The 12,500-nt window shown below is 33.9% G+C and overlaps 1 protein-coding gene across 8 annotated transcripts in view; it reads left to right on the top strand.

Annotated features, from left to right (window-relative positions):
* LOC105334573 (CREB-regulated transcription coactivator 1) overlaps positions 1–12,500 on the top strand; it is a 21,823-nt gene that overhangs the window by 2,649 nt on the left and 6,674 nt on the right. For 4 of the 8 annotated variants that reach the window (XM_034468841.2, XM_034468837.2, XM_034468840.2 and 1 more), the window contains exons 5-11: positions 897–929; positions 5,038–5,141; positions 9,015–9,082; positions 9,271–9,314; positions 10,080–10,413; positions 10,911–11,183; positions 12,467–12,500. The exon at positions 12,467–12,500 is cut by the window's right edge and continues 164 nt beyond it. In XM_034468841.2, coding sequence (XP_034324732.1) covers positions 897–929; positions 5,038–5,141; positions 9,015–9,082; positions 9,271–9,314; positions 10,080–10,413; positions 10,911–11,183; positions 12,467–12,500 — 890 coding nt within the window. Of the gene's footprint in view, positions 1–896; positions 930–4,897; positions 5,002–5,037; positions 5,142–9,014; positions 9,083–9,270; positions 9,315–10,079; positions 10,414–10,910; positions 11,184–12,466 lie in introns of all 8 variants that reach the window. The other 4 variants (XM_034468836.2, XM_034468839.2, XM_034468842.2 and 1 more) reach the window with 4 other exon arrangements.

Genomic DNA, 12,500 nt, shown 5'->3' with positions numbered 1-12,500 from the left:
TCCCATTGCTATTTCTTACCACCTTCCCAGTGAATGGTCTCATAGATTTAGTGAAAGTATGGATTTATACCACTGTGAAATGGTATTTTCAAGGAAGTCCTTGCTTTAATATTTCTGAAGATTTGATTTTATTGGCACCTGTTCTGCAGTAGAAAACAGTTTTGGTTTTTAAGAAATAAAGATTTTTGTATGTTTTCCAGATCTTTAAATTTTGACTGATACTTGGTTTTTCTCAATTCTGTAAAATGTTACTAATCAGAGAGGTATGGTATAGTAGTTGACCCATATATAGTCTAATGATGAGTAATATCTCAAGAGAAAAAAAAATGTCTTGATTACTTTATACTTAGTCTTTCATGAACATTCCAATTTTCCATCTACCTCAATGATAAATCAACAGTATCTGAAAAACACCCACAATTGTCAAATTTTCACCTTTAGGGATTTTCATAAAGTTGAGAAAATTTCATAACATGGAGATAATTATTAAGCTGACAGATTAATTGCAATGTAAGAGTGCAGTGGTTTAATTACTAAATACAGATTTTAAAGTTAATAGAAATATTTTGTGATATATAATTCAACAGCTTGGAAAAAAAAGATGATAACTATCAAAATCAATATCAAAAAACACAGAAAGTAATCGTCTGAATTTTAATTCCCCCAAGTATTTTATCTTGAAAAATTTAAAAAAGATACCTTAAACAATATATTTTAAAGTTATTTTAAGTCTTGTGTTTGTTTTTTTTTTATTATTTTGTTACATTTTGGTTGCAAAATGTGTTTTGCCGTTTTTTCCTTTAGAGTTTGGTACTTCTGATCTAGCTTCAGTTTTGTTTTTACACTCTTCTTTAACTCCGCTCTGATTTTTGTTTTGACCCTCCTACCATTTTCAGGACGCAAATGATCCGCAACCATGATTTACCACGGTGAGTTATCCAAGAACCGCCTTGCCTGTGGCATACTATAGTTATATTCCCTTTGCATGGTTTTACTAACTGTACACTCTGCTGTTGATTTGGGAGGGTGGCAGCATATTGTATGTGTTCTTGTTATAACATTGTCTGAAAGGTTTGAATATTTTTCGAAAAAAAATTATGCTACATGTCTCCATAACTGTAAAGACTGTCAGAATTTAACTGTGTTATTTTTATCGGCAATTTCTTTGTTTTACTTGAGTGGAGTTTTTTGCACTACGTTTATCATTTTTCACTTAGTACTGAATTTCTTTGTGTTGACAAAAAGTGTTGAAAAAAACCATAGCTAAGAAGAGCTTTTGTCACCAATAGAAGGTTTAACTCACAACAAAGATAACTGTATCATGGTTGATTTTTGTGATTTAGTTTCAGGTGTTAAAATAATGTCAAGATTTAGGATATTAAAGATATTGGTTATTCTTGCATTAAAAAAATTAAATTTAGAAGTTGATGTGAAATTATTGTGAAAGAAAACAGTCATGCTTTTTGCTTCTCTTAGCAGTGGAAAGAATAAAATATATATTTATGTGCATAAGTCATGTATATGCTTAATGTACTGTTTCATATAGATATACTCTTTAACCTGTCATTTCATTCCTTCAGTAGTTCAAAGAAAATTTATTGTGGCAGAACTTAGTAAATACCCTGAGTATATTATATGAGTTAGAAAGGACCAAAGCCAAAAAACCAAAAAAAAGAAAACCCTAGCCATATTTGCTAGTCCAACAAGCTTTTGCTTCCATTGCTGGAGTGTGTTGGAGTATTGCTTTGATTAAAAATAAGCAGCCAGACAGAGTATGTAGTATAGATATAGTAGGAGTGGAATCTTGTTTGATCCACTCCAAGAAATAATTCAATGGAATTTTGCTAATACCCGTTAGCATGCAGAATATTGTTATTTGTCGGCTTGCTAGGGACATTGGCAAATTATGCAGTTGGTTGCAGAACTCCAAGTAATGGTGTCTGGATGTGCATGTGGTATGTGGGACAAGGTTACGGGGATTATGGGGCTATGTGAGCCCACCTGACCTAGTTAGACTGCAGCCTTGAGTAACTCATAGACATTGACTGTTAGTTAGGCCTATTTAGCGTGTGTAAATAGATTGACAATTTTTTTGTTAGATTTGATATGTTCTTATGTAAATGTTGCTTTTGTCAGTGATGATTAATTTCAAAAATCCCCTTTCCTTTAGTATTCCTGTTATTAAAGCTGATAATATGTAAATGAAGGGAAAACGGCCTTTACATGAGTGATTAGGTGTAGTGATTTTAATACCTTAGATATAATATGGATATGTTTTAAATCTATTTAGTATTTACCGTTATGTTTTTCTCATCAATTATTCGTAATGATTTTATTCATGTTAGATAAATCCGTTAAGAATTTGAAAACCTTTATCTCCTTGTTAATGATGAACCAGGTGTTGCATTTTTGTGTTCTGTCAAAAATATGTCCCAGATGTCTGTTTCAAAGATGAGTTATCGCTGTAATATACTACCTATAGATGATTATGTTAGATTTTCCTTCCATTTGTATCATACATTTTGGTTGATTATCATAGTGTTCACAGTTCATCTGAGAAATCATCACATAGACTATTAAAACCGATCGCTCTCGCTCACACCTGCTGTGAAATTGCTAGTAACAAAGAACATACCCTATTACTCCTTCCCCCCTTGATTCTGGTAAAAATCAATATACAGAAAAGAAGTGAAACTACAGGGAGGGGAATTCTGTGTGTACATTTGCTTGTACACTGAAAATAGCTAGGCGTTGTGAGCTAGTATCATTTGGAAAATCATTAGCGGAGACCTAGCAATCATCATTAAATCAGTATATGTAAATTTCTGTGTGTAAATCTGTAAATTTTCTGTAAGAATACATAGTTTTTCTATGAATAGGTTTATGAGAGTGAAAAAAGGTCATATTCAGCGAATGTGCCTGACATAGAAATGAGGTGAAACAAAGACTTGCTTAAAAACACTCTTTATGACAATAAGACAAGAAATTTGAATTTACCATGATATGAAATGGAAACTAAAATTTGACATAGTTTTGGCTTAGGATATCATCTTTTTCAGTTAGAATTGAGTCATGCTGTAATAGAGATATAGACACAAGATAATTAGCTTACTATTTTGGCCACATGTCTCTTTGTTTAGACTGCCTCTTATTGCTTACCCAGCCCTCCTACACTCAAGATGATCTTGTGACAAAAGAATAAACAGATCTGCATCAAGCCATTAATTTTATGGATGATATTTGTTATGGGATGCTGCACATTTCTGACATCAAAAAGTGTCGGATCATAAAAAAAACTTCATGCAGGATCATTAACCATGGGGTTTTTTTTTGGGGGGGGGGGGTTCTGAAAAATTTGATACATGTACTTAATATTTTAGAATGAAGATTTAGTCAGTGAAATTATGCATTTTGAACTATTTAACAAAAACAATTTTTCTTTTAACTCCCCTATGACATGTATGATATCCCAAACTTTATAGCACTAGAGGTAGCCATAACCGTTGTTCATTAATATTTTTTGAACAATAAATATTCAATGTAGAATGCATAGCACAGAACAATTTTTAAAACCCAGGAAAGAAAAATCACCTGAGCAATTTATCTTATGAGGATTTTGCATTCTGCATTTGTTGGCATTTAAAGAGAAAGTCTTCTCAAGTAGGTTATTTATAGAAAGATTAGGATTAATTCCTATAATTATCAAGAGTTTTAGATTTGATTGATTGTTTTTCAAATGACCATGAAGAATACAAGGAGGGCTTTGTGACTTGTCCCAATTAATGCCCCCTACACTTCTAGAAGCCTGCAAAGCTATTTTTATGCATCCTCTATAAATGATATATTCTATGATATTTACACACATTGGTTTTTAAATTGTATAGAAAATTTATTATTACCCCCTGACTGCTCCATAGATATTGTGACTTGTGGGGAAAATTCCTGAAAATAAAAAGCATGTAATATGCCATTAAATGGGAGCTTTTCTGTGGGTGTAGATAGAGAAGCTTGTCATAATCTGGTCTCACTCTGAAGTTTATCAATACTAATCGAGGATAATCCTTCCTACAGTTAGATTTATGGTGAGAATTATTTTTGAGAATAGGCTGACAAAAGGCCAGAGTTTGGCTTTGTTCATATTGTACCTAGGTCTGTGATCCTTGTTCAGTGATGAGCTTCCAGCAATCGGTGGAGTGTTTTACTTTTCAATCAATGCCTCCAACTTCCTGAAACTTCTGCAGAGCTATGCTTTGAGTGTGTGATTTATGTAGGCTAGAGACAGTTTGTTCAACAGAGTGCAGAGACTGAAGGTCTCAAAAAAAAGTATTGCCATTGATTTTTTCCTCTTCGCAAATCCAACTTCCTAAAGAGAGGTGTTACAACGTAGTCATGATAATGTCAGGTGTTGAAAATTCTAGCATGCAAGAAATCTCATTATCTCGTTAATTCTTTGCTATGCAGTTTGAAATAGACATTATATATATATATCAAAAGCCAAATTTTGTAAAATCTCCACTGTAAACTGTATAATGTAGCTGCAAGCTCTCTGTGATCCAAATATATACGAGTCTGAGAAATATGAACCAAATTATTCCTCCGTCAATGTTTTATCTATAGCATTGAAAGCATGCTCCATTCATTATTGAGCTATTCAAATATTGGTCTGTTTCTGTGTGTATATCTAGTATGTGTTCTTTAATTCTGAGATGCTATTTTTTTCTAAAATGATGTATAAAATAACCCCTTTCTGCTGTTGATAAAGTGAAACAATATATTTCACAACAAAACCTCTCAGACCACAGGTATATCAGAAATCTCAGGAGTGTGGATCAAAAGGAATATATATCGGAGAATTTTATGGTCAGCTCTTTTTGTAACTGTCAACTTTATATTTCAGAAGCAGCTCCGATTCTGCTCTTCACACGAGTGTAATGGGAACCACGAGTACTCCCAGCATGCAGCTTTTTTCCAGCCCCTACAACTTTCAGACCAAGGAAAACAGTATGTTAATATGTGTTTCATATTGTGCTCTTTCAGAACAAATTCGGACTCTGCTATTCACACCAGTACTATGGGACCTGCTGTAAATTCTGAGCTGGACAACATGCCTAGCCCCACAACTCCCCCTCCACACCGCAGAAGTAGGTCAATTTTACTTACTGATTGGATAAATAGGTCACAAGATGTCACTAACATTATATAACAAACTAATACACACTAGTAGCTGACAGTCACAATAATACTCAGCCTTATTTTTCTTCTCCACATTTTGCATCTGTTTTCACACAAGAAAGTCTGATAAGTTAGATGGGTTGAAACACAGTGTAACTTGTTTAAAAGCTTGCTCATCCTCTCATAAATCTTGGCTCTATATCTGGATAATTCAAATAAAGAAAGAACAACAAGTTTGATGGCTAACAGAAGTGCCTAAATAAAGTTTAATGTTATGACCATGTAAGTGTAATTGCATTAAGTTTTGATCCAGTCAAAGCTAGATTGAAAATTGCACAGATAATTAACAAGCTATAATCTTTAGTTAAATAGACCATGAACTATTGATCTCAAGTTTTATATCCAAAACGTCATATTTACCTATTCTTTTATAGAAATAGGGGAAAACACATTATTTTATTGAACAAGGTATTGAATTAGCATATTAAAAAACCTACCATTAAACCGAAGTGACTCATTCAATTATAGTGAAAAAAAATTATGGCGAGAAAAATGATTCAATGAATTTTAGAATTTATTTAACAATGCCAAAAAAATTCCCCGGTCCTGTCCAGCAGTGAGGTGTGACGGTGAAGAAATGGGTCTTGTTTTATTTCCTGTATTGCACAAACGTATTAGCGTTAGAAGTGAATGTGATGCACTGTAAATCTATATGTTGTCTTCTGTGATGTACTTTAAACACCGGGTTCTTTTTTAACTTGTGGCTTGCATGACAGACTATTTCATAAAACATTTCATAAATTGTCCACAGGACATCTGTATTGTTATGTATGGTGCCGCTCTGAAAAGCAGAGATATGATGTATGTTCTGTTCTCGTAATATTTTTGATAGGAGTCAATATTTTTACCTGTTGGAAATGGATTATATTATTGATTTAATCCCGCACTCTCTCCTTTTCTCTCTTTCTGGTTTACTTAATATATTCCATATGTTGACATTTTAACTTTTAAGATGTAATAATTTCTGACATTTTGGTTTGAGAAATGCAAACTGCATATCTACACAACTAAATTAAAAAGCAGTGGGGCTGACTTTGAGTCAGTAGATTTCTAATTCGATAATGATTTTGCAAAGGGGAGATAATTCAGCCCCAAATATTGTAATTAATAGGCTGATAGTAGAAAGTATGCCCAGCAGTAATTCTACCAGTGTGATTGATGGTTGTCCAACCATTTTGGTTACATTTACATAAGTTTGATGACCTATTATGATGTTTTAGTCCTCTTTAAGATAAGGTGTACTTTTTGTCAGAGATCTTTTTCAGAGTTTGCTGTACATTTTATTCAGAGATTGTCAGATAAGCTGCATTATCAGTACCTTTCAATATACTGTTTTTCTGTCACGACCATGGGAACACAGGGTCTTTGTTAGGCCACAGGATCGGTTTCTGTTACACATATTAGCTGTCAAGAACTACATCAAAAACTATTTGTCATGACACAAAGTCAAAATGTGTGAAGACTTGTTCTAATCAGTTATGCTAGGCGGAAATACTTGAAGATGCCGACTACACGAGAGTACCCTAGGTGTGGTCACAGTTGGAATAATGTATAAGATGATCTAGCAAATTAAAGGGAAAATGGATCAGAATTAAGCATTAATCAAGGTCATTGTGATGAGAATTGGTTCTATAATTAGCATGGAACATCAGAATTAGAACATCAGAATGCCTGTCTGTCAACTGTCTGTGTTTTATCGGCAAACATGTCTGCACACACAAAACAAATAGAAACGAATGTCCTCCCTCAGCGCAGGTATTTACATGTGCAGAAGAATGGAAGAGATTTTGTTGTAGAGAAGGCCGTCTGTGTAACAAGGTGTAGTCACTAGTGACTAACTGACTATAGGAAGTTCTGATCCGTGTAATCTATTGCGTAAATTGTTCAAGTGAGAGACAGTGAACAGAATTCATTTAATCCTCGTTAAAAGACTTAGAGTAAATCTGCATATTTGTTGATATAAACATGAATCTGATTATTATGATGAAATGAAGGAAAAGATTCATTCATATAGATAAGAATAAGTGTAAGGAAATAGGGTTGAGAGATGCTGCAAAATTTTTATTATGTGTGTGATCATTAAAAAAAAAAATTATGATTGGATGTAATACATGCAACATTTCCTTAAGATATCAAAGAAATCTGTACAAATTGCAGTTTTGGATATTGAGTCACAAGAACATTCTGAAAGTTATTCAGTGCAGACTAATGATGAAATAACCCATTACCAGTGATGTAGTAACATGTCAAGTTTCACCTTCTGACATGATATGTGTATACCTTAGCCTCTAGTAGGAGATTAACATGATTTCTGGATTTTGATCGTAACTGATGATAAAAATCCTGTAGATTATTTTGTAAACGTTGATTTCAATTTTAGTAGCCAAAACATGTATTTGGTTAGGACATGTATACTTAATCAATTTGTGGGCTTTCTTGCAGCTAATATGTACTAACAGAGAGAATTTAGTAAACAAATATATTTACTTGTGACAGCTTACCAGCCATAAAAACAGAGTTATCTATTTGGATCATCAATCCACACATAATCATTCAATAAGAGTATTTACATAATATCTGATCTATGTGTATGAACCAATGTCTTGTAATTCAAGTCGCATATCAAAAAGGATGAAAGGATGATCCCCTTGATTCCCTCCTTCGAAGCCAGTAAACAAAGACCTAACGCAAAATTGATCGAATTTTTTTTTCTCTTTATAATTCTCCAGTTTCTTCATGGATTTTGTTCCCTTCATATTGTATTATTTCTAAATAAAATGAAGTTGACAATGGGGTCGATGTTAATATGAAGGGTATCATGTGCTATTATCTGAGACAACTATGGCCAAGAGAAAACAAAGATGGTAGACTATCCAATCAGAACTCTTTGTTTTTTATATGGGGGGGGGGTGTTTGTAAGTAGGTTAACATAAACATGTCAAACAAAACAAAAAGTCTGTCTGAAGGGGAAAAAATTGATTTTGATGCAAAATGACACAACTCTGTTGCGGCAAGTGTTGGGGATAAACTTAAATATACATGTACAATATTCTACTGTTATAAAAAGTTGTATGCTACAGTGATAAGATTATGCCAGTGAACAACAAATGTCTGCTGAATTTTTAAGAGTGAACTTAAAGTTAAAACAAGCTGGGCTTGTTTCCCAGATCCTTCTGCATCAAAATCAATCAACAATGGCGGTTGTCACATAAATCATTCATCTATCACGTAAATATGTAAACGATAACATTGCCAATTAATGGTGTCTTCAATATTTACTGCTCTGCTTGATATACAATCAATTGTTTTGGATTGCTTGGATCCCAGTGAACTGCTCAATTATTTACACAGGAGGAGTAAAAAAAATTTAGGGGGTTGCACTGAGAATGGTTCTGGAGGGAAAATCTAGATACTTTGGCTTTTTTATTATGCTTCGGAACATTTCCTGTGAAGTTCTGTTGTATGAGCAGTTCGATTATAAGGCAATTCTGGCATGCTTTCATTTATAGGCTTGTTTTATCATTCATTCAAAATCAGTTAAACTAGTCTCTCTTTAAGTAAGAATGTTTTTGATTGATGAATCACTGATCAGTGTGGTATAATGAGTTAGACAGAATCTGTACTAATTAAGTCCTCCCTTTTTAAAAAAATAACATTTCAAAAAGTTTTTCTTCTTTTTAAGATATTATTTATAACAATTTTTTAGAAGCAATGAATATCGTACAAGAAATACAATTAAATAAAAATTTAACCATGATTTTGATTTTGCCCATCATTTGCAGTTGTGGAAATGGTTGGAGAAAACATGGGAAACGACAATATGAGAAAAGGATTCTGGGATCCCAAACAGGCAAGATTACGAACTATACCCATAACCTTTCATCTTTAAACAAAACAAAGGGAAATCTAACTATTAATTGCTGCTTCTCATTCTTAATTATGAGTTAATTTGTTTCATGGATTGCTGATTAAAGAAATCTTTGCCTCAATAGAAAAACTTTTTAATATTCTCATCACGGTTCTGGTGAAAATTTGCAGATGCCTGGTTCACGACCCAAATCCTGTGAAGTTCCTAATATCAAGTAAGTAGTTTCAATTGTCTACTCTCTGGAATACATATCATCTGAAAAACAAAAATTGCTAGGATGCACTTTTTGAACTGCTCTTCTGGAGAGGTATCTCGTTTAATGTGTATACCTATAAGACAGTGTGTAAACAAAGATTGAAAGTGACAATTTATCAAGAGCAATAAGTGGCGAGTGAAATCTTCTTGTCATTAAAACACCATCCACTAGTGTCAGGCTGTTGCTATTTAAATATTTGTCTACCTATACAAGTCCATTACCTTTCGGGAGAACATTTATCTTTTTCTCGAAACTAGACACACTTTAATATTCAAGGAATCTCTTTCCAGTTCTATTGAGTATTGAAGCAGTTTTTATAAGTTTGAGAATTCTATGTAAAGTATATATAAATACAGTATAGGAAGGCAAATCATCAGGAGATGTATGAAATATTATAGTTAATGATAAGTCAAGGTTAAGCATCAAAAGGTCAGGGTCACGATGTAACAGGTCACCATGTGACAAATTTTAAAATATGTACATATAGGTATGATAATGGTTGATAATGCACATTGATTTTTGAGAAATTGCAACCAGATTTGGGACAGTGTCAAATTTGATTGATGAAAAATTTTGAAATAGATTCGTGGTTTTAAAGTTCTTCATAGCAATGATTTTGTCTTCTTGCTATTATTACACATTTAGGCTTGAGGGATTTTTTGTTATTTAGATGCAAATGCCATGTTTCTTATCATTTAGGATTGCATGTTCTTTGTACTTCAGTATCTACCCCTCTGCTGAACAAGAGAACCACACAGGAGGAGTGCAAGTACCAATAACGAACAACACGGGCTCACTGCCCGACCTGACAGTCTTGCACTTCCCCCCACCCCTGACCACCCCTCTAGATGCTGAAGACCAGAATTACGGTGCCCAACCCTCCAATCTCTCTCCCACTAGTGCCCATCACGTTGGAATGGTGCCGCAGCAATCCGCTAGTCCACAAGCCCAGAGTCCAGCCCAGAGGAGGCGGCCTCACCAGGGCGGACCCAGCCCACTTGTTCTGAGCAGCTCTCCATCACAACAGATGAGAATGCCCCACTCACCACCAGTTAGTGTAAGTCTTATGATCCATATGAATGCTTATAACTGTGGTGCATTTTTCTCATTTATATCCCCCCCCCCCCCCCCAAAGTTTGAAATTGTCTCTTATTATTAAAGTTTTTTTTTAAAGAGCTACTTAATTTGAGTTTTTGTAACTACTGATTTATCTTTGATGTTGTTAATGTTGTTTTTTTTGGTTAGTTTTAATTGTATTCCTGATAATGAATTTTATTTTTGTCCACAATTAGCATGCTTTTGAAATTCTAATGTTCATGTTAAAGTGTTAACGCTTGAAAGATTAAAATCAGACTGACAAAAAATCTGAGGCATTTTTCAGGAAGTACATCCGTACATCAGCATAATGTTAATTGTGGAGTCAAATTGTTTGTATAATTGTTAGTTGGAGTAAGCTGTATTTAATTTTTGTAATTGTGTTGTTGATTCGGGTTGTAGGTCTACACGCCCCCATGTCTTTATGTTGTGCTGTAGTTCTGTTGTGTATACTCATAGGTTCCTAATCTTGATCCCAGTAAATTGCCCATGGATCCGCAGATTAAACAACAGTTTTTGTTACGCTTACACCAGCAGCAGCAGAGACATAGGGCTCCTAATCATTCTTATCAGTCGCAACAACCCCACCCAAACCACCACCACTCAGGTGGAGGGGGAGTGGGGGCACCCCACCCTTCCTCGCAGCAGCCTCCAAATAACGCGGTACTACAGAATCACCAACAAAGGGTTCCACAAGTTTGTATCACTACCGCCGAACAAAACGACTCTCAGGTCAGTAGCCCAACTAGGAGCATGTTAATTCCCTTCAAATCTCCATATCCTGCTTGACCTCTCATATTAACTTACTCAACCCTGCTAAGTTCTGATTTGATCAAGCTTGGAATTCAGCATTTTGGGTACTTGTAATTGATTTGATATCATGGCCATAATTTCTCTATTTTTAGAGTGGACATATTTTTAGTTAAGCCCCCTGTGTTCCCAAAATAATGGTGCTCCTTAAATATGACACTTATAGATCCAGAACATGAATACAGGGAGACATCCCAAGGGTTTTGAAATGTCAGCAACCCACAAACAACCAAATCAAAGTTCAGGAGAGAAGTAATGAAGGGAAATAGTCTGTTTTAGGGCGTTTTTAGACCCCAGTTTTAATATACTTTTAGACTCAATGTTATTTGTAACATTTTTACTTTCTTAAAATGCCACTCCTCCAGAAACAGAAATGTGTTAGATTTTTTTTTAACCAGAAGCAAAATTAGAAACCAAGTCATAAAGAATTTAAGCTTCTATATTTACTGAAGCCTTGTTTGCCACTTTGAGAATAGAGAAGAATCAATACTCCAACTACGTGTATGTTCCTGCCATTCATAGATGCTCCTGAAATAGACGTTATAGGATATTTAAATATACTAGTGACTTGTTTTATCCTAGAGTGTGTATGCTATTTAAGGCCATGCATTAACACAGAACTGTTAAATTACGCTATCTTACTTTTTAATGGTTTTGCCCTACTTTGTTTGGAGTGCATGCAATTGCATGTTTAAAATTCATTGTTTTTTTCTATGCTTTTGTGTGCGTGTGTGATGATATTTTTATCCCAGCTGTCAATTAAACAATTAATTTCAGAAAATATTTCAAATATGTGACAAAATGTTCTGTTATTTTCATCATTTTTAGATAAATGTTAGAATTTTCATTTACATATTTTGGAATTGAAAAAATTTTCTTCGATAGATGGTGTTCAAAAGATCTATTGACAGAGGGAAATTGAAGCTTAGTTATCCTTATTTTGTCTGTAATACAGAACATGGTGTCTAAACTCATTGCCAAAAAGAAAAGAACAGATATCTGTATCATATCTGATATTAATTTTGTCATCGAGTAGAAGAAAAAACCATGGAAATATGCATATAATTCAGATACCATAAAAAAATAAAATGAAAAAAAAGAGAAAAAATAAACAGACATAAAACTAGTTATTGAAATACTGATTATTTGATGTTTGCTGTTTTTTCTATATCAGGTTTTTCATTGATTTCCTCTCTTCTTTTCAGCCTTCATTATCACATTATAGAAACAGTGTATCAG

Source organism: Magallana gigas, chromosome 6 (genome assembly GCF_963853765.1).
Source record: "Magallana gigas chromosome 6, xbMagGiga1.1, whole genome shotgun sequence".
Taxonomy (NCBI): Eukaryota; Metazoa; Mollusca; class Bivalvia; order Ostreida; family Ostreidae; genus Magallana; species Magallana gigas.
This window is presented reverse-complemented; position numbering and strand designations above follow the sequence as displayed.